The sequence below is a fragment of the Engystomops pustulosus genome, chromosome 4, assembly GCF_040894005.1.
Source record: "Engystomops pustulosus chromosome 4, aEngPut4.maternal, whole genome shotgun sequence".
Taxonomy (NCBI): Eukaryota; Metazoa; Chordata; class Amphibia; order Anura; family Leptodactylidae; genus Engystomops; species Engystomops pustulosus.
In genome coordinates, this window is record NC_092414.1 from 28437191 (window position 1) to 28464199 (window position 27009).

The 27009-nt window shown below is 42.6% G+C and overlaps 1 protein-coding gene across 3 annotated transcripts in view; it reads left to right on the plus strand.

Moving 5' to 3' along the window:
- Nucleotides 1-27009, plus strand: part of CAMK2A (calcium/calmodulin dependent protein kinase II alpha) — a 145379-nt gene that overhangs the window by 29579 nt on the left and 88791 nt on the right. For all 3 annotated transcript variants that reach the window (XM_072145595.1, XM_072145593.1, XM_072145594.1), the window contains exons 2-3: nucleotides 8522-8616; nucleotides 26117-26176. In XM_072145595.1, the coding sequence (XP_072001696.1) occupies nucleotides 8522-8616; nucleotides 26117-26176 (155 nt within the window). The remainder of the gene's footprint in view (nucleotides 1-8521; nucleotides 8617-26116; nucleotides 26177-27009) is intronic.

Genomic DNA, 27009 nt, shown 5'->3' on the forward strand with positions numbered 1-27009 from the left:
TCTAGCAGAAGCAAAAAGTGCAGGGAGAGTGGAGACCTGCTCTGCTCATTGTAACAGCAAAGAAAAACTATATTACTGAGGGGCTCTCCTCATTAGCATAATTTTAAAGTTGATTTTAGAAATTGGTATGCCATGTATAACAAATATAAGAAGATTACCAAAGTCCTGGTGCCTGGAGCTATGAGTAAGTGTCCCTGGTTTATCATGATGATTTTGATGATAGATTTTCTTTAAGGTTGGAATATGATGGCGCTACGTAAATAAAGATTAATATTATTATTATTATTATTATTATTAAGGCATGTACAGTTGCAATTTCTCTCATATTTCCCATGCACCTTTTTGAGTGTTCTCCTCTTCACCCCAATATGTTCAGCTATTAACATAATAATAATCATAACTTGTTACCATTGCCCCAGGACCGCCAGCAGGTAAAATAATATTATATACTGTAGTGCCTATAGGTACATTGGCATTTTAGCATTTGCATCATTCCTAGACACATCTTAGAGCTCAATGCACATTGGTGCATTGGTTACAGTTCTCATAAACTACTATAATATCATATTGCCACCACCTATATTGTACCTAAATACATCCCATATTATAAGTTTAACCTCTGATTCCATATTGCACCTCCAACTATGATATTCCTAAAACTGGAATAACAACAGCTGGAAGTATCGATCTGTGTATTGCCCAAAATAGCCCAATATTATAACTTGAGCTTACTTTCCTATATTGTACCAACACCTATTTTGTGTGCCTTATTATAGTTTGATTCTCCATTGTAATACAGTGCCATGAGGAGTGCCTATATGTGTATAACATGGATCTTTAGGGACTCTATGGTGGAGATTTATCGAGCTGCCTAAGAGTAAGAATGTGCTTAGTTGCCCATGGCAACCAATCACAGCTCCCCTTTAAAATATTCATGAGCACATGTAAAATGAAAGCTGAGCTCTAATTGGTTGCCATGGGCAAGTAAGCACATTCTTAGTCTTAGGCAGCTCAAAAACTCTCCCCCTATGACTCTATGCATGGCTTTGTCTGTGTATGAGGCACGACTTGTCGTCTTCAAGTTGTCCCAACAATTAATTATGTTCTAATAAAAAAGGACAATGTAGACTAGACTGAGTAACTCGGTTGTCACACAATTATTCAGTACGTCTGGCGCTTAGCCAAGGCCTGGTGGCTGATTATGGGCCGATCTGCCAAGTAGAGAAAGACTGGTTGCCAATTAGCAATCACAAATTTTGCCAGAACGGATTCATGTACAGTCATGCGTCTACCCTGTCAATGTAGATCCTCAAGAAATAACATTGAAGATAGGGCTGTCTGTCCCAGGGTCGGCGCCATCACTAGGCACACCTGGGTAAGGGCCCAAAGCTGCTGGGGGGGCCCACATAAGGCTGTATAATAAGGAATCCAAGGGGGTAAAGGGGTACTTTTCCTACTGATTCCATAGGGTGTGAGGGGGCTTATATAAAATAACCATGAGGGGGCTGTTAAATTGATAAATTAGGGAACAGGAAACTGTTTTTGAATTTTTAATGCCACCACGTGAGTTTACTGCAAAGGGGCCCACTGAGGCTCTGTCGCCCAAGGACATGAAACCTGGAGCCGACCCTGGTCTGTCCTATTGGCCATATATTTGAGTGATCATATAGTAGCTGTCCCTTAAAAGCAGGAAAGCTCATATTACACTACCGTTCATAGGAAGCTATTCTGTGAGTCAATGCCTGACCTATTAAAGAGCCCTGGAATACCAACCAAATCAGAGACACTCATCTGTAGACAGATTGTTCAGCATTTTTTTCTCCTCATCAGTAGACGGCATGGTACTGGTTGGCTGTGTGAGAAGATGGGATGTAGCCATCTTCTTTTGGAGGTACTCTGAGGAGTTGTGTTGAACACAGTTCACGTGGCTGACTTGCAGGGATGTATCTAAACTCTCTGCTGCCTGCGGCGTTATTGTCTCAATAACTAGCATCAGGTTACAAGAGACACTATTTTTAGGTCTCAGTTCCTGCTTTATAGCAGTTGATTGTGCCCCATTGTGTTGCCCTGTATCTTGCTGCAGGTGTTGTTGCCTGAGGCAAGAGGCTCAACTCGTCTCATGAGTAGTGCAGCCCTGCTTACTTAGGTATTTAATACGTCACATAAACACATCAGATTACTCAGTTTTACAAGTTTACTTATGTGAATAGGTCCTGGCTATAGATACCAGCTATATTGCTCAAGGCTATCACTGTATTCTGTCTCTCCTACAGACTTTCACCATGTAACAAAGTATAGACCCCCAGTTCCACTAAACTATTACCAGTTGCGTAATCTGCAGGGTCCCAGTGCAAAGTCTGTGCCAGGCCCCATGACTATAATGTATGTTTTATAGTACTAGTCTTCTCATATGGCAGTGATGGCTAACCTATGGCACTGGTGCCAGAGGTGGCACTCAGAGCCCTTTCTGTGGGCACTCAGGCCATCACCAGAAATGACTCCAGGTATCTTCCTGCAGTCCCAGACAGCCCAGGACTTGCTGTACCCAGAGCTATTTTAAAGTGACAGCTCTACCTGGGACTATTTTCTGCTTTATTGGTGTCCTCAGGGGCAGGTATCAATGAAAACAGTAACAGAGAAGGGAGTATAAATCACAAATTACATTTCTGTGCTGGCACTTTGCGATAAATAAGTGGGTCTTTGTTGTAGTTTGGGCACTCGGCCTCTAAAAGGTTTGCCATCACTGTCATATGGGAATGTGATACCTTATGGGCCCCTATGCCTCATGGGCCCAGTTGCGGTCGCACCCTCTGCACCCCCTCAAGTTACGCCCCTGACTCTTACCAAAGACAATGTCCAAGAGGTCCCCTGGCATGCACCAGCAGGTGGAACCTCCAGGTTCCTTAGAAAAAGCTGAAGAAGAATCAGTTTAGTGATGGCCGACCCATCTAGGTCAATAGACACCAGTGTGAGGAACGAACAGGGCAGAAGGCAACATAGTCAGAAAACAAGCAGAGGCCAGGGTTAGCAAAATTCTGTTGTAAACATTATTCAGGAATCTGCCACCATTGGGTAAGGTGCCACAAATATCCACCACAGCTTAGAGAAATAACTCACTGTTATTTAAAGGGGTATTCTCGTCTGGGCACTCACATTCAGTTTCACTAATCTTCCATATATAAACATTTCTTTAATTGGATGTTATTAAAAAAAATGTTCCTGTGTGAAGATAATTTCCTATAAATGTAGTCATGTGGTCCCTTAGAAACCAGATAGCTTCCTCGGATACGACCACGTCACGCTCTGGCAGCGGTGGCCAGACTTGGGCTATAGAGTCCTGGATTCAGCAATCATTACCACAGGACGGCTGTAGAACCTGCAGTTACTCCCGGACATTTCATATACAAAACCTTTTTGTTTATCTGTGCAATCTCTCAGGCAGAGGTGGCCGTATCCAAGGAAGCCATCTCGTTTCTAAGGGACAAAATGACTACATTTATGAGAAATTATCTTCACACAGGAACATTTTTTTTAATAACATCTAATTGAAGAAATGTTTATATATGGAAGATTAATGAAACTGAATGTGAGTGTCCAGACGAGAATACCCCTTTAATCTAACTAAGCTCTGGCATTGTTGGTGGCTTGTCCAATGTTCCATCTCAATATGTATGAACATTTGCATCTCCTTCACTGGAGAGTAATCTGTCTCTCTTGTCTCCATTTTGATTCCCATCCATCTGGTCATCATAAGTTCTCCAGTTTGGCCAAGCCTTGCTTTCAGATATTTCAGGCTATTTCATGGCCAGATGCCTTGGGCTTGTCCTACTTAGAATTCAACCTCAAAACCCAGTACTGCTGAGAACAGATAATGGTGAGGGGCTCTCTAAGATGAAACAGATCCGCTTCATGCCTTATTTTCTAGACAGATGGATATTTTGAGATGAAGCCAGCAATTAGACGCTCAGAACGAAAGACTTTTTCAGACCGGCACCATCATAACTCTTTATTCCAAACAATCGATTTCTGTTACTAAGGCCACAATTTCCAGGGCATGTGTCAGGACCAGCTGCTCCAATCTTCCGTTTCAAAGAAATTGGACAGGTCCAGGATGAAAACTGGTAATGAGATAAGGACAATCTTCCAACGTATGGAAACTGAGACACTTTATTTAGTCCCAGGGCTACCAATAACTGGAGAAAGCAGCTTCAGCATTTTTGCTCCTCATCAGTAAATATATACATATGCATGAAGTTCTAGTCTTTCTCCAAATAAAGTATCAGAATAACATGGGGTCCATCAAAAGAAACCTACAAACCTTCAGTGTTGATCCAGAGGAAGGCAAAAAAAACACTACAATTCTGTTTCCCATAGACTCCAATAACTCCCTGGATCAACATCAATGTTTGCTCCCATAAGTTATGATATTTTTGCGCTCAATAAAAGCAATATTGTAAATAAAGGTTCTGGTTCGCTTAGTTTGGCCAAACCCGACCGTTCGCCCCAGTGACAGCACTGCCCCTGGGTGTTACCAGCAGGGGTTAAGCCTGAATGTTGAACCTGAACGTCTGTCTGAACTCCAGGTTCTGGGACCTGAATCTACAATGTTCGGCATAGGCTCAAAAATTGTGGGATCGGGTCCGCTTAACACGATCCGAAAGGATCAAAAACGTATCAGATGTGTGAACTGCTCCTGATTCATGCTGGTTTTATGGCTTTCACTGTGACAAAGAAATAAAGGATTTATGGTTTTGCAGAAGGATGGCAGTGCAGACAACAATATTTAAATACTCACACATGTTACGCTCACGCACATTGATATACATATATGTTCAGCATATACACACCATATACACACATATAGCATAAACATACATACAGTATACACACAGCACATATACATACATAAAGAATATACACCCATGCATACAGTACCATATAGACACATGCATCATATACACATCACATATACACACATACTACATATGCATACAATATACAGACATACAGCATATTCACTCACAACCAGTATATACACACCAAACCCATACATACAATATACAGACATACAGGGGCACATTTACTAAGGGTCCGAATCACGTTTTTCAGCCGGGTTTCCCGAATTTTCCGATTTGCACCAAATTGCCCCGGGATTTTGGCACACGCGATCGGATTGTGGCTCATTGGCGCCGGATTTCACGCGGCAGAAATTGTGTGTGTGTGTGTGGGGGGGGGAATCCGTTGAAACTGCGGAATTAAAAAAAAAAATGTTGTTGCCAAAACAGCACTCACATACACCTAGACAAAGAAGGTGAACTCCGGCGGACTTCAGCGCAGCAGCAACACCTAGTGGACATCGGGCGCACGACCTTAGTGAATCCCGGCAGAACCCAAATCAGCGTCGGAAAAAGCGCCGCTGGATTGCGAATGGATCGGTTAAGTAAATCTGCCCCACAGCATATACAAACACATTGGGGCACATTTACTTACCCGGTCCTGTCGCGATCCCCGATCCGGACTGTCCAACTGTCCCCCAATTTGTTATGCATGAAAGTTGCTGCGATTGCGCCAAAACTGGCTCTTGTGCGCCAAAAACCCCTGTTAAATGCGGCACAAAACGGAAATAGTCGGGAAACCCAACGGAAATGCAATGTGCGGACACTTAATAAATGTGCCCCATTGAGTATATAAACAATACGCACACATACAGCATATACACACCAAATAGACTAGATTACGGGGCCCCCTGACACTGTTGGCCAAAAGTGGCCACTATGGTTGTTACCACTGTCGTTACGCCCCTGTTAAAGAGGTTTCAGCAAGACCTTTACGATCTAGGGTAGTGAAGGGGACATTAGTGACCATAGAACATACATGTTTTAGAACAAGACTTGGACAAAGTACAACTGATTTTGAGATTTATAGTGGTGCCCCCTACAGGACTGTCCATATAGGCGCATATATCAATGTTATATTTGTATATAATATACATAATGTACATAATATACAGTATAAGGAGTCTATAGGACATGTATACATAGAGCTCATACTACTTGGCATTGCTATAGCACAACCCCCTCTGATCTTACTTAAAATGGACATAATTCATTGGAAAAACCTCTAAATATACATCCCCTTAAACCATTGTTCATTAAAGTGTACAGTTTCTGCTTGACGCACACTATATCATTATATTCCCGGGGGTCATGCTCTATATTTATCTCCTCCGTGAATAATAGACTTTAGGGGTAAATTGTTCTACATTTGATACAATTCATCATGTGTAAGGTATAACCCGCGCTGGCAGTTCTCCTGCGGGTCACATTGGCATAGTAGGCAGAGATGCCTTCCTTGGCTTCTACATATTTATGTATAAGACAGTGAGAATAGGATGAGAGAATTAACCCCTTCCCGCCAATGCCCTTTCACTGAACAAAGGCAAAGGGGTCCCTTTAAAACCCATTTGAGTGATAGGATGGTCATCATTTGACCATGGCAAAAAAAACTATTTCCCTTTTTGGGATTATTAAATTTTTTATCTCCACCTGTACCATAAAAATAGTCAGTGTGCCTCCTCTTTATCAGCAAGAGAGATAATAGTAAAAGAGATACCTATTCTTCAGAGTAGGAGTTGGACCTCCATCAATCCATGGTATTTCCCCTATTCTGTAGACAAAGAATAAGATGTATTAATAAGTAAACCCCATCAATACTTAAAGAGGACCTGTCACCTCTAAAAACTAAAGTAAGCAGCTCCTAGTGCTGCAACAGACGCCGCAGTGTTACACTGCTAGCGTTATAGGAAAACTCCGATAACGCTAACAAACACGGCAGCACTGTACAATGGAAAACCGACTGTAAGCGGTCGGGCGTATTCGTGAGGGGGCGGTCCGAGGCGCTGCTTCTCTCCCGGACCGTCATCCTACTCCCTTCTGGCTCATTAGCATAATTTTAAAAATAGATTTTAGAAGGGAGGTGGTCATCGATAACAAATATAAGATGATTACCACAGTCATTGTACCTGGATCTATGAGTAACTGCGCCATCTATGAGTAAGAATCAATCATGTCCATGGGCTATGTCAATTATTACAGATCACTATGTACCTTATGCAATGTAGTTAGTAATAGCACATAGAGGGAGATTTACTTACCCAATCCTTGGAGTTCACCTAAAGTTCATTGTCCGCCAATCATACACTGTGTCGCAATTCACTAAGATCGTGCGCCCGATATCCTGCATGTGTCGCTTCCCCTCTCAGGTCCCCGGAGTTCACCTTCTTCTTCCTGGTGCATGTGAGTGCATTGTCTTGCAACACAATTTAAATCTTAAATCCCACACTTAGTCCAAATCAGACAGATCGTCCGACAGCCCGCCCCCCGATTTATGTTGCATGGAAGCCGGCACAGCCTCGCCACAAACCCATCGCGTGCGGCACAATCCCAGCGCACCCCCCCTGTTAAATACCTGTCAAACCTGCGCAAATCCCAAAACTGACGAACAGTCCGACGAAAGTGAGCAGCCCCATAAAGTAATCCCCTACTGAGAGGTATACAGTTGTGTATCAATGTAGACAATGGGGGTCATTTACTAAGGGCCCGATTCGCGTTTTCCCGACGTGTTACCCGAATATTTCCGATTTGCGCCGATTTCCCCTGAATTGCCCCGGGATTTTGGCGCACGTGATCGGATTGTGGCGTATCGGCGCCGGCATGCACGCAACGGAAATCGGGGGGCGTGGCCGAACGAAAACCCGACGGATTCGGAAAAACCACCGCATTTAAAAAAAAAAATGTGTCGCGAAAATTGCACTTACCTTCACTCGGCCCGGCTCGGTGTATTCCAGTGCGTTCCAATGCTCTTCAGCGCAGCAGCGCCACCTGGTGGACAGCGGAGGAACTACCTTAATAAATCCCGGCCAGACCCGAATCCAGCGCAGAGAAGGCGCCGCTGGATCGCGAATGGGCCGGGTAAGTAAATCTGCCCCAATGTTATACTGATTAAGCGTTGATAGAGTATTTGTAATATTGTATGGTCAAAAAATTGGGAGAATAGAGCTGAGCTGCAACACCAAACTCAACAGGTGAACAAGAATGAATTTTCCTGGTGTTTATGTAACAAAATGATTCTAAATAGTAATAAAAACTATCCAAGGGTTGTTAAATATTAGTAGTGATGGTTTGGTGTAAAAATAGTGAAAATATACATTATAAACCTCTCTGGGGGCGTCTTGGTTCCTGTGCGCATGTTCTGGTCCCCAGGGCTAAGAGTCATGTGAATAAATGTGAAGCCCAGAGCAGCTGTGATGGAACTAAGGTGCCTCCGGAGAAGTGAGGAGCCTTCCCCTATAACAAATATTAAAGACACCCCCTTTATATGTAGAAAAATTGAAAAACTTTTCCAGAGTCGTCAAAGTTTTGCAACATTCCATCTGTATAATTCCTGTTGCCATCCGTGATTTCTGCTGACTTTTCTATGTATGATAACTGAATATTGACTGCGCTGCCTTTCTCTTCCCTAGGGGAGCTTTCTCCATTGTCCGCAGATGCGTGAAAGTTTTATCTGGTCAGGAGTATGCAGCAAAAATCATTAACACCAAGAAGCTTTCAGCTCGAGGTGAGTGCGGGGGTGCAAACCTTTATTTCTTCCTGGCTGCCACGGATAGATAAGGTCACGGCTCCATATGGAATAAATCTAGATCCTATCTGTGGAAAACTAATTAAAAAAAAACTGAATGTGGGGCAGGAGAGGGCACATGTGTCACCGTGATGGAGAAGATGAGATGTAACTGATAGAGAGACAACAAGGGGGTGAGAGCTGAATCGGTACAAGAGTTATATTGTAATTACCCCATGAAATAGATCCCTTAGCACAGCACAAATAGGGACCTTTAGGTCAGGTATGTACACAGCTTTTTTATTTGGATAAAAAAACTAAAATGAATGTTAAAAATTAAAGAGGTATTCTCATCTGGGTGTAGACATTTCATAGCATTCATTTGCCATATATATAGATTTCTTCAATTGGATGTTATTAAAATCATCAGATTATTTCACATAAATGTAGTCATTTATAAATTAGAAATTAGATCGTTGTCCTTGGACACAACCACGGCTGCTGGAGTGATTGCAAAAGAAACAAATAGTTTTTGGGAGTTACTGCATGTCCCACAGCTGCCCTGTGGTAATGAATGCTGAGTCCAGGTGGTCGGGTGACTCAAAAGCGCAAGTCAGGCTTTGCTGCCAGAGTGTAGAGGTGGTCGTATCCAAGGGCATCTAGTTTCTAAGCGACAACATAGCTATGTTTATGGTAAATTATCTTCACTTAGGTACATCTTCTTAGTAGCACCCAATTGAAAAAAAGTATATGTATGGTAGATGAATTAAACTAAATATGAATATGCCAAGTGAGAATACCCCTTTAAATTTTAGGCAATCGAAAACTAACATAACCCATAATAAGTAAATAGGATTCCTAGCGAGGTGATCAGTCTCCCTAGGCAGCTCCTAACAGGGAGAGGGAACTATCCGCAACAACTACCCACTCTATGCATCGGCAGGGTTGTTGCAGATGGTGCACCCTTGCCTACTACAGACCCATACAATATAGAAACCCAGGCCTTGTTAGAGCCATGAAATACGGAACATTTGTCATTCATATTTCCTGGTCTGAAGACTGTGCAGGGATCTGAAGTAACCATTTGTGATGACAGGAGTGCCTGCTCCTTATAGTCCTAAGCCGTATACTGTGATCATGGTTAGAGTCCTGGACAGGACCCCCATGGGAAGGCAGGATCTACTATGATTGATTTTGATGCTAGGATAACTGTCTTTATTTCTTTTGACCTTCTGTCATTTGACCCTTGAAATCAATTCCACCTGGATGGTTTTCCAGCACCAGCACCAGTGGAAGTCCAATGACTACCATAACGTTAAAATTATTTTTATGTCATCAGACATAAAGTCCATGGATGCCTCCAGGTTTAGTGCTTGATTCCCGGAAATATGATTCTAAATCCTTTTTTTTTTCAAATCTGTACATATGTTTTGTAGATTTAGATGATTTGGAGAGTGTCCATCTTGCCTAAGCATGTATTCCCTTCTGTTAACAGCAGTTGGGTATATGCTTTACAGCAGTCATATGGCCTATAACAGGGGTATCTTCATGCAGTGCCACACAGTCCAGGACTTGCCGCGACAGCACTGCCCAGAACTACAGGATGAGTGGGAAGGTGTGGACAGATCTGGATTATCATTGTGGCTCCTGCTCTAATTGCAACAATTCTTCCTGTTCAGGGGACCTACTGTATTGGTGTCCTCAGGACCCTGATACGGCTGAAAGCTATGACAGAGCAGGGAGCAATAAGTTACTGATTAAAGTGCTATGTTGGCACTTTCTGATAAATAAGTGGGTTTTGGTTTTAGTTTGGGCACCCAATCTCTAAAAGGTTCCCCATTGATGGCCTATAGAAATCTGTGGTATAGAGATGACGTGTTCTTTGACTTGAGCAAATTCATGCATAGTAGGTGAACTTTGTCCATAAACTACAGTCACTGATAAATCCTGTGCAAACTTCTCTCAACTTCATATCAATGATGGTACCACCCATAGGAATAGGTGCCTCTCTTTATTTTGCCTGAGTTCTTACGGTTTGCCACCACCACAGGTGACCTCATTGTATGAGGTTAATCCATGGTAGAAAACGAAGGCCCTTTGTTGCAGATCCAAAGGGACAAAGTCTGAGATCCTTATAATGGAGTAATGGATCAGATTTTGAGGTAGATAAGATAAGATCTCCTAAAAAGTGAACACGATGCTACACTGATAATTCTAGAATCTTTTATGTTGTATTCTTCTTCAATTTTTGGTTTAGTCAGCAGACATGTAGAACTTTGCATAACATATCAGTATCTCCCCGTGTTGCCCCTCCTCCCGATTTATTGTGCTAACAGTAACGTTACTTCATCTGGATGAGCAGATGCCACCACAGTATGTATGGCATCATATAATATGAACAATGTATAATATACATGCAAAATGGAAAGAGAGAGGTAATAACAACTTCAGGGAGCCTGGTGATTGGCCACAAGTCAATACCTTTCAATCCTGTCACAGTGTTTTAAGATTATATTAGCTCCATTACTTAAAAATGATTCTCTGTATCGTTATGATCCCAGAGATACCAAATTTATATAGGTTGTATTATGTTTTAATAGATTTTTAAAAATTAAAACTTTTTGTACCAATTTTTTTTTTCTGGTGCTAAGAACTTTTTAATACCATATATACTCAAATATAAACAAAGACCCCTAATTTTACCACCAAAACTGTGAAAACCTATTGACTCGAGTATAAGCCAAGGGTGGGAAATGCATTGGTCACAGCCTCCCCCAGTATATAGCCAGCAAGCCCCCAGTAGTATATAGCCAGCCAGCTCCCAGTAGTATACATCCAGCCTGCCCCCTGTAGTATACAGCTAGCCCAGCCCCCATGCAGTGTACAGCCAGCCCAGCCTGCCCCCAGTAGTATACAGCCAACCCAGCCTGCGCCCTGTAGTATACAGCCATCTTAGCCTGCCCCCTGTAGTATACAGCCAGCCCAGCCTGCCCCCTGTAATATACAGCCAGCCTAGCCTGCCCCCAGTAGTATACAGCCAGCCCAGCCTGCCCCCTGTAGTATACAGCCAGCCCAGCCTGCCCCCAGTAGTATACAGTCAGCCTGCCCCCAGTAGTATACAGCCCAGCCCATCCTGCCCCCTGTTTTATACAGTCAGCCCAGCCTGCCCCCAGTAGTATACTTCCAGCCCAGCCTGCCCCCAGTAGTATACAGCCAGCCCAGCCTGCCCCCAGTAGTATACAGCCAGCCCAGCCTGCCCCCAGCAGTATACAGCCAGCCCAGCCTGCCCCCAGTAGTATACAGCCAGCCCAGCCTGTCCCCAGTAGTATACAGTCAGCCCAGCCTGCCCCCAGTAGTATACTTCCAGCCCAGCCTGCCCCCAGTAGTATACTGCCAGTCCACCCAGCCCCCCCTGTAGTATACAGCCAGCCCAGCCTGCCCCCAGTAGTATACAGCCAGCCCAGCCTGCCCCCAGTCGTATACTTCCAGCCCAGCCTGCCCCCAGTAGTATACAGCCAGTCCACCCAGCCCCCCCTGTAGTATACAGCCAGCCCAGCCTGCCCCCAGTAGTATACAGCCAGCCCAGCCTGCCCCCAGTAGTATACTTCCAGCCCAGCCTGCCCCCAGTAGTATACTGCCAGTCCACTCAGCCCCCCCTGTAGTATACAGCCAGCACTGCCACTGATGACATCATAGTATGCGCCGGCCAGGAAGATAATATGGCCGCGTTCCTGCCGCGGGGAGCCGCGGTAAACATCGGGCCGCGGAGGGTGAGTATATAAGTTTATTTTTTTTATTGACTCAAGCAAAAAAATGTGCTGAAAAACTCAGCTTATACACGAGTATATACGGTACTTCAATGTACAGACCTGTGTAAGGTGTCCTTTGTATTGTTACCATTTGGGGGTATGACCTTTTGATCACTTTAAATTCCAAATTTTATGTGCAGCAAAATGGCACAATGTTGACGTTTCAGATGTTTGCAACTTTCCATTCGGGTGTTCAAAGGTTGCACAAAACATTATAAGGCCGGATATATACAACCATATTTTTGGGGGCCTTGAGCTAGCAGCACAAATTACGGGTATCTCATGGCTCCCATTGAGGTCTATTGTGCATGTTCAAGGTGCAGTGATGCACGGGTCAGCTGGGCACTTTCAATGATCATTAATGGGTTGAGTGGAGCTCTTAAGCTGTCATCCTATGGACCGTAAACACAGGCACAGGGCCTGTATACTGAACACGGTTTTGTGGATAAGCTCCTGAGCTCCTTTAAAGTCAAAATTAACACCAAGCCTATAAATTTGTTGTTGTGACAGTCAAGATAACAACTCACTACAACAGGCCAGAGAACATCTCATCAGGACAGTCCAGATACATGTTCCCACAACAAGCCAGATATCATCTCATGAGAGGCCAGAAAGCATCTCCTCATGACAGCACAGAGAACATCTCATAACACCAACCGAGATAACATCTCCTCATGGCAGCACAGAGAACATCTCATAACACCAACCCAGATAACATCTCCTCATGACAGGCCAGAAAACATCACCTCATGACAGGCCAGAGACCATTTGCTCATGATAGACCAGATAGCATCTCTAGACATCTCAATCATCTCTCATTATGACAAGCCAGATAACATCACATCACGAAAGTCTATATGACATCATATCAACTCAGACCAAATAACATCTCTTTATGACCAGATAGACAGATACATCTAAAGACTTGCTAATTTCTCAGAATTGACCAGGAATGGCCTAATGTGAAGACATGTCACGATGGTCTAGATACATCACATCATCACAACAAGCCAGATATCATCTCACGACCTGCCCGAAAACATCTCCTCATGACAGGCCAGAAAAAGTCTTATCAAAACCACCTAATATCTTATGACAAGCATGAGAACATCTCTTCTCCTCATGACAGACCAGATAGCATCTTCTCACGACTGGCCGGATGACATCTTATCACAACAGGCCAGATAGCATCTCTGATAACACGGCTCAGGACAGGCCAGAGACTATCTTATAAAATCAGGCCAGATCACTCAAGACCGGCCAGATGACATATCCTCTCAACAGGCCAAATAACTTCTCACTACTGGACAGATAGTATCTCCTGAAGATAGGCCAGAGAACATCTACACACGACTATTTCAATAAAGCATTGCATAAATTTCTTTAACTTTGCAAGAGAAAGCGAAGTATTGTCATGGCAATCAAAAGAAAATATGAGATTTAGGACTATAAATCTTAGCAGGAAATTTCAATAAGATGCAAATTAGTTCTAATAATTTCAAGTAATACACCCATCCGTCTGCAATGAGAGTCTGTAGGGTGTCCAATAATACGCTCATTAGAAGTAAGAGACTCGTTAGCCCCAGTATTACTCCTAATGAGTCCTATCAGGAATGGTTATCGGACCAGTAGCAATCCTGGCCCATGATCACACATGCCGGGCTGCTTATCAGTAGACTTTGTGGTATTAATATATTATTTCGACAAAATCTATAAGATATATTTGGAATAATTCACATAAAATGCTTGTCATATCCCATCTCCTTCCTATTCCCTGACTGGCCACCAGTGTGATTTCAAGGATTTACGTTCACAGGTCTATCAGAACTTGACACTTCGACAACTTGTAAATTGAAAACCTGCATTTCTGCCTATTCTTGAACATCATTTCATCACCTCATCACCTCATTTCATTTCAAGTCTTACACAACAAAAAACAGAAAACACAAAAAATGTGTGTTGTCCCTAGGTGAGATACTGAAAGTATATAACAGGGCAAAATACTACAAGTTGTGGCAAAGGTCAACACAGCACAAATGTATATACATATATACTTATCACTTATTTCATGAAAAGTATGGTTTTTGACTTGAGGTCTACTATCCAGGTCTTCTCAGGTGGCATAAACGCTTAGGCCTGCCTACGATGGAATCTGGGTAAGGAATACGCAAATACGTTTCCAGGGTGGGAAAAGGAAAACTATGCTTCCAGTGCTAGCTTAAATAAGGCACCCTCCTCTACATCGATGTCACAAGAGGTCTAGTGACATGATGTGGGATCATAACCAAACCAGTAACTTAAATACAAAAGATGCACCAAGCATGGCGTGTTGCGAAAAATGTTTTGGCCTTTGGTCTGCTCATTACTCCACCCCACACAGTATAATTCCACCCTAAGTTACCTCCCATCTCCCACTCAAACTGTTGCCACCTGATATTGTGCATCCCATAGCTCCGCCTGATATTGTGCTCCCCAGCAGCTCCCCCTCATATTGTGACCCCCCAGCAGCTCCCCCTCATATTGTGACCCCCTCAGCAGCTCCCCCTCATATTGTGGCCTTCAAAAGCCACCCTCATAATAGGCCCAACCACAGTAGCTCCACCTTATATCATGCTCCTCTTCATATTGAGGCCATTCCAGCAGCTCCCCCTAATATTGTGGACCCTTATCTTCCTATATAAATAAAATAAACATCAAAGATATTCACCTCTCCTCAATCCCCTCTCCTGATATTGCTGTGTGTTGCTCTGAAGGTGGCAGTTGAATACCATCATCATTTTGTGCCTTCCGGGCCCCTGTACACAGAGGCAGCAGAGGCACAGTGATAATGCAGAGAGCTGACAGCATTATCACTCTATGAGACGTTATTGGTGTCCAGATGATTCTAATAGAGTTTATGTCCCGGGACATACCGCCAGGCAGGATGGCAAGACAGATCCTGCAATCCTGGACTGTCGTATGAGAAGCTAGTATAGTGTAAGAAACTGGACTCCAGCTCTTTGTCATCATATAATTGGCCAAGAATGTAATAATTGTGGTGCAAGGCATGCATGCCAGTGCTTTGGTGCAAATTGTGCCGTAATTCTCTCAGTATTTGCTACTTCATCCAACAAGCACAATTCCCCTTTAATTCACCACTTAGCTACCTTTAAATATACAGCTATTGGCTTTTATAAGCGACAGATCAGGTCCAAGGTGAATACAAGTCATGGAATAACAGATGGCCATGACAGCCTCAGTTCCTGCTGCCATCGTTGGGCTGGGGCTGTCAGCTTGTTCCTGGTCTCCTCCTGATCCTAGACAAATATTACTATTCAATCTGATGCGATGTAATTAGCAAATGGTTAGAAAACATCACATTTACTGAAAAGTGACAATGATGTGATGTCTAATCTCACAGCAATTAAAAGTGTCAGGATTATAGTGAAATCCTATTGATCAGGAGCCCCTGCTGCTATGGATCCGAGGTAATGCGCATGAGCTGCCATACCAGGCCCTGCAGCTACACAACGTATGGGATCCCCTCTTCAAGTAGCTGATCCATTAGCTTGGGCAGAAACCAACTACAAATGGTGACCTGGGCTTTGCATTACTCACATTAGAAAAAGATCGTCTGAACAGTGGCGTAACTAGAAGCCGGTGGGTCACAGAGCAAAGGCTGTGCCAGCCCCCCGACTATAATGTATGGTTTATAGTACTATTTACTAAGGGTCCTGCGGGCATATTTCAGGTTTTCTGACTTTTTGGGGATTGCGCTGCCGGGACAGGCATTTAGAAGGGGATTGTGTGGCACGTGATCAGATTTTGGCGTATCGGTCCCGGCTTTCATGCGACAGAAATCGGGCGGCGGGCTGTCGGACGATCCGACATATTCGGACAAACCGCAGGATTTAACTTAAAAATTGTGCCGCAAGCCATGCACTTAAATACACCGGGAGGAAGATGGTGAACTCTGGCGGACCTGATCAGGGAGGCAACACATTCACCAAATCGGGCGCACGATCTTCTAGAATCGCGGCACAGTGAGTTGTCTTCGGACAATGCACTTTCAGTATCTCCTCCGGACTGGGTAAGTAAATGTGCCCCAATGTGTTTTATATCCCTCTCATGGATCTCATCATTTCTTATGTCTGATCTGTCTCATCTCTGTCAGATGTTAGTAGAGTGTTCAGAAATTCTAAGCACATTGTCAACACACAGCATCTCACAGCACTAGAGGAATCATGAAGTGTCTACTTAGAGAGTCCCCGCCCACACTGGAATTTTACAATGACAATCACTGAGTGATAGGAGCTAAAACAACAATAAAATTGAGTAAAATTCTGACGTAAGGGGTTAAAAATGATCTTTATTGCTTAAACATCACTAGGGGATTGAAATATAAAAACTAATTAAGGAGTATTCCACCAATGAGTAGGTACTGTAGTATTAGTTTATACATTTAAGATGAGGGAGCAATCTTCACATATTCCTTCAAGGACTTCTAGATTTTTGGGCTGAAAGAGCTTCAGGAGAGGTGGTCCTGGGACTTTTTCAGAAGTACTTTTTGGTGTCCTACACCATTAGATCTCTTATTATGATATTTACCGAAGTAACTATCTTTGCTATTTGGGTAACATGTTTTTGTTTTCCAACCAGCAGTTTGGGTAGGTAAGGGGTCAACAGTTTAATTGGTACCCCAGGTCATTCCTGACGTCAGCCATTAACAGACTCAGCCACTTCCCACCTCCCACGCGTTTCATTAGAAAAGCCTTCTTCAAGGGATTATTGTTTGTGCTCATGCTCGATGACTTTTCTCATTTTTTGACTTCTATAAGACGATAGTGAATGTTTTTACAAATAGTTTTTTAAGTGGATACAACATTTTGGCATGATGTTTTTAATAATATGAGGAGCCGTCTCATCCGAGGTTTTGTTCGGTTGAGCTCTTCTTGGCAATAGAAGCATGCAGTCACTGCGCTGTGGGCACACAATGGCTTCTGATTGTTCAGCAAAGTCTCCGTCGTCCCACTGTGTGATTGCTGCCTGTTCTCTAATGCAATTACCTTTCATTGTATCTCAGGCAACAACGACAAAAAAAAGCTTTGGTCTCTAAAATAAAGTGTAAAGCATAAAATAGGGAGACGGAAGAAATAAAATTAGGGAGAGAAACAGTACACAGAAAAACAGCAAAAATAGAAAAAATCTGTTTTATACCTGGCAATTCTAGGATGTGAAGTCTACAATAATGGAGTGCACCTAGGATAGATCCACAATAGCAAAATGACTCGCTGTGGCACCTACAGGGGTGGATTAAGGCCACGGGCCCTGGGCTATATGAATATTACAGCCCCTAAAAGTCTGGAATCACTTCCTACATCTGGTACTAGAATCAGCTTCTTGGGGAATGGAGGATGTGTCCCTTCTGCCTGCTTTCAATTGGCGATTTTTCAGGACCATTGGAGGACCTTCAAAGGTCCTGAAATGGCTCTTGTGTACATGTGTATTGAGAGCAGGAACAGATTTAAAAATGATTTCATGGGTGAAGTGCCTTCTTATTATAAATTTGGTGGGTGGTGTGGGTGGCTGACCATGGGCACCCTAGAAAGCTTCTACCGCCCAAACTGCCTTTATTATAATCCACTATTGGGCATCTCCATAGTAAAATCACAATCTTCTTTATCGACCTTCCATCATAGAAAACATGTAAAAAACATGCAGTCGGTGTAGGAAAAAAAAACTAATACGTTTCAGCTTACTACAAAGCCTGTAACCAGAATAAACAGTTTGCTATATATTGAGGAAAAACCTCAATATATGGAGCAAAAAATCTAGAAATATACTGTAATTCAAAAATCACAAATTAGGGGCAAAGCCATTGCACCACGTTTCTTGTTTCTATGCTTTTTTTCTCCAGGAGATCTCCAGAAGATCAGTCTAAAGGGTCACTGATAGGTGGCAGTGGGCACCGTAGTATAAGTATGCACCAGCTGTCATGAGAAAAATCTTAATGCGCAGTGAGCTTAATTTGCATAATTTTGAAATTACGTTTAGGAAGTGGGAAAGGTATGACAGGAAAACGTGTTTGGTGTCATTAGTAGAACGAGTTTATTGAGAACCAAGGAAATGTTGTGGAGATAGTGGGAGTGGGATTGTACAATGTAAGGAAGGGGTGGAGAGTTAAAGGTACTTCATTATTCAAAGCCAAGGACTGGGGCCTAGGACAGTGGTGGCGAACCTATGGCACGGGTGCCAGAGGTGGCACTCGGAGCCCTCTATATGGGCACCCGTGCCATCACTCCAGGGGAGAGTTTGCCAAACAGGACTCAAGGCCTCTTGCAATCCCAGGCAGCCCAGGACCCTAGAAGGAAGCTACAATGACAATCCCAACTTCTTCTCCTTCTTTCTACTGTATTGGTGTCCTCAGGTGCCTATACAATTTAAACATGTGACAGAGCAGGGAGGAATAAGTTACTGCTTAAATTGTCGCATTGGCACTTTGCGAAAAATGTGCAGGTTTTGGTTGTAGTTTGGACACTCTAAAAGGTTTGCCATCACTGGCCTAGGAGATGAGGAAGCCTACTGTCTCCTTAAAAGCAACTCAAAATTGATGACTATTGAATTGGCAATACTAACCATTACATTGATAGTCATTCTATGCAGCAAGAGATTCGAAAACAGTCCTTGAACTGGCCCGTTTCTGTATTTGCTTATTCTTCATCAGTTTTTGGTTTGGAACAAGAAACCAAGAATTCTTTGTGGTAGATGTTGACCTCCAGGGCAAAAGGCCACAACAAGGATGCATTTTCATGGTAGTTGAAGGAAATTAGGTCTTGGATGGTATTTTGTTTAGGTACATTCAAAGCAGTGGTTCATCAGGTCCACCAGATAAAACGGTTTCGGGAACCCTCCATTCATTAAACCATCAGAAATAGATTGTGGTAGCCTTCAAATAGGTTTATCTTCATTGAGGCCTACGTTATCCTCATTGTATGTTTGAGGTAGGGGGTCACTTGAAGATCCTCTGGTTCATTCCAACTCTGATTCATGGTGTGGTAAATTGAATTGGTTTGAGTTCTACCGAGAGTTCATGGATTATGAACCAGATTATTAACCAAAGTAAATACTGGTAACTCTGATTTTGTATTATGGGATTGGGTGCAAATAACTTTCTCCTGGGTAAAGGTCTTCCAAGACCAAGATGTTCCTGAATGAACTTGAAGGTGTATTAAATTTATATGCTCTGACACTGAACACTGAAATCTTTACAATAACCACAGGCGAGACAAGCAGCGTAACATGATGTAAATTATTAAACTCACAAAATGCTGGGAGCAGCTGTCTCATGCCAGCTGCGACCCGATGAATAAGGGTAAATTCCATAATTCTTCATGCCTCCGCTGTTTAGAGCAATGCAAAGCAGTATGGCCGTGAAACTTCTTCTGGTTACATTTTTAAAGGGAACCTATCATCAGAAATCGGCCTAATAAACCACTACCAATGTGTTGTCAAGTAGTTGAACAGCTTCTAGATCATGTTTCTCTCATGTAATGGCATCATCCAGAAAATCAACTTTGAAGTGAGATGTAAGTTAGATGTATAATGTCAGGGAGGCGGATAGTTTAACACTGAAGTCAAGCTCTCCTCACCTCAGAGCACCTCCTCATCAATCAGAGTTCAGGAGATCTGATCTCACTGGATGCAGGACCATCAATTACAGTAAAGGAGGCGTTCTTAGGCAAGGAAAGCTTGACTTCAGTGTTAAACGCTCCGCCTCCTTGACTTCTTCAAACCAATTTACACCTGACTTCAAAGTTGATTTTCTGGATGATGCCATGACACCAAGCCATGGAGGAAACATCATCTAGAACTGGTAGTGGCATATTAAGCCATTGGGGCAGATTTATCAAGCTGTCTGAAAGTCAGAATATTTCTAGTTGCCCATGGCAACCAATCACAGCTCAGCTTTCATTATACCAGTGCTCATGAATATTTTAAAGTGGAGCCGTGATTGGTTGCCATGGGCAACTAGAAATATTCTGACTTTCAGACAACTTGATAAATCTGCCCCATTGAGTCTACATTGATGACTTAATGTCACAGAATGGACGCAAAACTGTTCAAATTTTACTTGGATATTTCAAGTGAAAAATTTCAGGTGATTTATTTTTTTTTTAAATCAACAATAAACTTTATTAAAGGGTATTTGGAGAAACAATGCACATGGCAGATACAGCACATGGTCTCCACGGCAAAGAGATAGAAACATAAAGAGTAAAATTTAGCACTTATAGCGACAAACAAATTGAAACATAAACAGCATAAAGCACCCAACCACGCACCTGTGGGCCGTATCTAATGGTGTAACTAAACAAGGATAAGAAAGACCCATACATATGAGAGAGTGTGACTACGATGGAATTTGGGGGATTGCAGTAAAGCAGGAGTCGATCCTTTTGTCCCAGATGGTATGGAACCTCCTACCCTTCTTCCTGTGAATAAATAAACACTTTTTTAAGTGGAAGAGTATTATTCACTGCATTTCAGGTGATTTATTTTATTTTTGTACTTAAATACTTGGTATTTTTAGTAAATTATACTGACAAAAGTTTCCATATTGCTTAAATAATCAATAAGCGATGACTGCCGAAGGTTTTTTTTAAGGCATGCCTTTTCCAACATTTTTTTTCTTTTCTGTGTATGCCTTTTATGAAGAGACTAAGATCATTTTACCAATAGGGATATATTTAAAATTTCCTACCCTTCAGCCAGACAGAGCTTCTGTGATGCTTTCACTCTAAAATGTATAAATAGGTGACTAAAATTCAGATGGTCAACTCCCTTTCTTTTCTCATGCAAAAGCCTCTGCGGCCAGCTCCAGAAAGTCCTGCAGCTCTCAGCCCCAACCTCCCATCTCAAAGCAGACAGCTCAGTCTTATACAATACAATCCTGCTGCTCTCCTCCCTCAGCTACACTCCTTCCTCCATCGTACAGTAACATCTCAGTCTGATACAGCTTAATCCTGCTACTCTCCTACCTCAGACCCTCCCTCTTCCATCTCCTCCCTGAGCCACACCCTTTCCATCTCACAGCAGACAGCTCAATCCTGCTTCTCTCCTCCCTCAGCCACACCCCCATCTCACAGTAACAGCTCAGTCTGATATGGCTCAATCCTGCTGCCCTTCTCCCTCAGAAACATCCCCTCCCCCTCTTTGGGTAATACTAATTAATTGCTTAGTCTTTACTTTCCCACATCTTGTAGTTTCAATAGATAAAATCCTTTTTTTTGGGATAGAATTCTGTCTTAGTTTATATACTGTATATAAGAAGGGCAAATGAGAAATAGATGTATAAATCTAGTACTGGTGATTTACTAGTTGTGCAGTGTAAGTATAGACGGGAGGGGGAGTGCTCACTAATGTGCGCTACAGACCGACTGCTGATGAGTGCCAGAGACCTCAACACGGCCAAAACTCTGAATATAGAAGAAGCTGCGTTTTGGAAATAATGATTTATAAATCCATAGTGAAGAAAACAGCTAATATGCGTTATATTTTACCATAGAAAATTACAGAAAAAATATCATGTATGTTTATTGATTCCTTGTACATAAATTCTGTACTGAATTCTAAATTCAAATTTTTACTCTTTTAAAACTTTTTATTCCTTAATTTACAGAAATACTTTTAAAAAGCCTCTTCTTCCTCTTTAGGCTACATGGCAGATCTGTTAACGTATTATAGGTGTCTAGCCAATACCACCATTCATTAAAGACCGCCTTCAAAAATGGCACTAGGAGCTTCTTACTAAAGTAATCCGCTCCTGGTGCTACAACAGACGCAGCAGTGTTACACTGCTAGCGTTTTCAGAAACATCCGATAATGCTAACAAACACCGCTGCGCTGTACAATAGAAATGCCGGACCGCTCTCAAAGCGGTCTGGCGTATTCCTAAGGGGGGGGGGGTCGTTCCCGCCTTGCTCTCTCCATAGGTCAGCGGTACTGCTGTGCGTCATGCGGCAGTCTCCGCCCCAAAACCTGCCCCCTCCTGAATACACCGGACCGCTATGAGAGTGGTCCGGCATTTCTAGTGTATAGCTCAGCAGTGTTTGCTATTGTTTTAGGAGGTTTCCGATATGCTAGCATTGTAACACTGCTGCATCTGTCTCAGCACTAGGAGCTGGTTACCCATTTTTGAGGGTGACAGGTCCTCTAATTTCTTTTTTTCTACATCGCTTGAAATGCTGAAGAAAATTGTATTTTTGTTGCTTTTACACAATGCACAATATGTTCCTTGTTCTTTTAAACTTGGGCTAAGAAAGTGGTCCTTTCATGACACCTTGGGGCACCACTGAAGGAACTCACTTCCATCAAATAAGACAAGTGCCTGAGAAATGAGGATCAGGTCTACAAATTTTTTCATACTCACAAAAACACAGGAAAAAGCAATAATTACTATTCACCTGAGAATAAGGTTTTTGTGATTTTTTTTTAAATTGGCATCCCATTGTCTTCTCTACAAGTCAGTGGAAAAAGCTCTAGTGTGAATGAGCTTTTTTGGATCTTAAAGGGAACCTGCCACCAGGGACCTCATTTTCACTAAAGACAGATGGTAAAAGCCCATGACACCTGCAGTGCAAATCTGCCTCACTGCCTTTTCTAAGCATTTGCATTACAATATAATTGTGTGTTATAAATTTGCTCTTGTACCCTGACAAAATCCTGGGGTAGTCACAGGGGTTGGCCTTTGGTTTGGATGCATTTCAAAAAACAACATGTGACTTGTCTGAGCTGCAGGCTGCCTCCATTTTTGTGTTCCTGTACAGCTCCTCCCTCCCCCACTGATGTCAGCTCACCAGGCTGTGACCTCTGAGGAGTAGCAGGAGGTGGAGCTGTACAGGAGCACAAAGCTCTGAGGAGGGAGTAACACAGACACGTCACTTGTGGTTTTTGAAATACATTCAAACCAAAGCCCAGCCCCTGTGACTACCCCAGGATTTTGTCAGGGAGCAAGGTAAGTTATAGAACACAATTCTATTGTAATGCAAATGATTAGAAAAGGCAGAAAGGCAGATTTGCACTGCAGGTGTGATGGGCTTTTACAATCTGTCTTTAGTGAAAATGAGGTCCCTGGTGACAGGTTCCCTTTAATCTTTTTTTTTTTTTATCAACTCTTTATTTTTGTATTTTTTCAATAGAAACAAAAATATACATCGAAATGCAGAAAAAGTACATAGAAGAACCGAGGGGAGTACAGGATTCCACAGTAGCAAAACATAGTAAACAAGAAAGAAAAGAACAAAAAACAAAATCAAGTAACAACCGTCACATATAATAAGTATTTCTTATAGCACAGCATAAATATGATAGCATCCCAAGTAGTGTAATTACTCATTAACATCAGGAAATCAATCTAGCGTTATATGCGTCCCATTGAGTCCAGGTCTTTTCGAATTTATCACAAGTGTGACGAAGCACAGCGGTAATATATTCCATTGATCGGAGATCACGAAGTCGTGCATATAATTCCAACAATGATGGAGGGGCGGACCGTCTCCAATTCAATGATATTAAACACTTTGCTGCCGTAACTATATGTAGGAACAACCTGGCACTCGGACCCCTAAGAGAGCTGGGATATAGATTGAGTATATAGATTTCAGGGTCCAGCGGGACTTGCACACTGAGGATCCCTCCAACAAGGGACCTGACCTCCAGCCAAAAATGAATCAGGGCAGGGCAACTCCAAAAGATATGGAAGAGTGTAGCGTCAGGCCCTCCACACCTCCAGCACAAATTAGGAACTGACGGGTAAAATCTATGTAAGAGCTCAGGGGTGCGGTACCAATTTAGTAAAATTTTTAGTTGGTTCTCCTTATAGAGAGTGCAGATAGACGTTTGTCGTGCTCTCGTCCAGATATTCTGCCACTGGTCAGGGGTAAGACGTTTACCCAACCATGTTTCCCACCTTCCCTTTAATCTTAACAGTGATGAGCAGACCGTTTCAGGATTGCCGAGTTCGGACAAACCTTGAACAATAGTTCAGTTAGGGGACCCGAGCTGTAACACCCGCAATTGGTGCTAGCTGAAAAACCCATTTAAATAGTTCGCTCATCGCTACCGACTGGCTCTGACCAAGGGTGTTTACATTTTAAATGGTTCCAGCACCCTGCTGGACCCTTCTCCTCCTAAGCAGCCTTTGCACTTGCAACCTGGACGGATTTCCTAGGAGATACAACCACTTCCTTCAAATTGTCCCGCAAAATATCTTGTAGTTGCCGCTGGCATTTAATGGGTTAACACTCAGTGCTAGCAACGACCACGGGTGTTACTGACAGGGTTGAACCCGAAACAGTGAGCTTGAAATTCTGGCCGAAGTCCGACTTGCATCGCTCATACCAAAACAGCACTAATGAACCTGAACCTGGACCTCCCCTCCATGATATCAACATGTCTTAGTAGGGGATCAGGAATCGGTGTAAGGAGTGAGCCGGTGGTCATTCCATTCTAGGAATATTTCAGCTCCAATGTGAATGGAACCGCATAAAACTTTATTTTTTAAGTGATAGATTTTGGGAAACATCTCAGATCAATGCCGTATGAAATCTCGAGCAGATGTACCTGATGATATCATACTTTGATTCCTGCATAATTTTCTTTTTGTAATCTGGGAAAGGCACCAATTTTGAAGCCTGAGCTTTCAATGACTAAACAACCTTAATAAAAAAACATGACACAATTATGGATCACTGCAGACGGTTCCTATTTTTTAACGTTTATTTCTACTTCCAGGAATCCATTGACTCAGATGTGTGGGAGAGAGGGCGATAAAAGAAGACTAATTGTGGATAACATTGTCTGTTCCTAAATAAAGGTTCAATCTTAGGACAGAGGTCACATGGGAAGGTTTTTTAGGCCATTTGTCAGTTCTACTTCAGCATTGTGGTTGGTTTACTTAAAGACTTATATATGGGTGCTGTCAGCATTGGGCATACCAGGGCAGGTGTAGGGCCCAGAGTTGCTGGGGGCCCACATATGGCTGTATATAAGGAATCCATGGGGGCGAGTGGGGCTGTATCTAATGAATCCATGGGGGTGAGGGGAGCTTTATATAAAATAACCATGAGGGGCTGTTATATAAATATTAAACTAGGGAATATTTTAGGGAACAGGAGACTGTTTTAGTTACCAAATTTTTAATGCCGCCACATGAGTTCACTGCAAAGGGGCCCACTGAGGATATGTCGACCTGGAGCCGACCCTGGACTTATGTCATATATTGATGCATCCATATCTGAGAATCTTTGTAATTCGCCATTTATAGCAATTCCTTCTGATGTCACATTGTGTTACCTGGACAATTTACAAACTAAGTTTTCTCAAGGGAAGATATCGCAAACCAAAAAATGGGATGACACATAACAAATTTATCACTGATATTTCTAAATGTACAAAGGTAGTGAAAAGGGCACCTATCATGTACACTAAAACCTCTTTTACCAGACCTCCCAATTTGCACAGAAAATTGGTCTTTTGAAAGGGTGGTCTGCTCATAGGGGGCAGCTTCGATAAGGTATAATGGGTCAAAGAAAGTCGCAGTGGGTCTACTCTAAGGGATGGACTTCTGGAGAGGTTTCATGTCGTAGTTAAATTGGTTACTTGAGCATCCTTCAAGTGTAATAGTCAACTTTTTGTCTCTTTTATTTCTTCAGATCATCAGAAACTGGAGCGTGAAGCAAGAATCTGTCGTCTCCTGAAGCATCCAAATATAGGTCAGTCTTAAGTATTAAACAAAAATGTTTTAAGGTGTGGATAAAAACAATCCCATCCCCCATAGCAGATGGTTATACAAAGGGAAACAATGGGGTTATCTATAGAAACATTAAAGGACATCTACCATCAAAATCCATCATGATAAACCAGGGGCAGTTACTCATAGACCGTGATTGTGGTCATCTTCTTAGATTTGTTATTCATGGCCTCCTTCCTTCTAACATCAACTTTTGAAAATATGGTAATGAGACAGAAGCACCCTGGGGATGGAGGATTCACCAGAACCGCCATTTGCTGTAGCTTCCCAGGTTGTTACACTGAATAAGGATGGGCTGAAGACAGTGATTCAAGTAAGACCCAAGGCCTGGAGAAAAAACAGCCAAGTGGTGAGCAGTCTCTTCTAGTATCCAGAAGTTTGGAATTGGCAAGGGAAGCAGTATTTGGATTCCTAAATGAGCAGACCAGGCAAAAAAAAAAATTAGTCTGCACAAACAGGTCAAAGGTCATATAATTGTATATTTCAGCTAGGTCAGTGGCTCTGACCTCTGACTGCTGAATCTGATCCTTGACTTCTAACCCCTGGCTTCTGATTCCTGACTCTAACCCCTGTCATCTGATATCTGACTTCTGTCAAGTTTGATATTGGAGTTCAGATGTCAGATATACCAGTCAAGTGATAGAGTCATGGGTTAGGTGAGGTGGGTCACCATATTATTCTCTGAGTATACCCAGTTTGTCTTCAAAGAGTAAAAGCTTGTAAACCATCCAAGGTTTCCAAACTTACTACCAGTACTCAGCACCAGATGCTTTATTTATTACTCTATTATCTAAT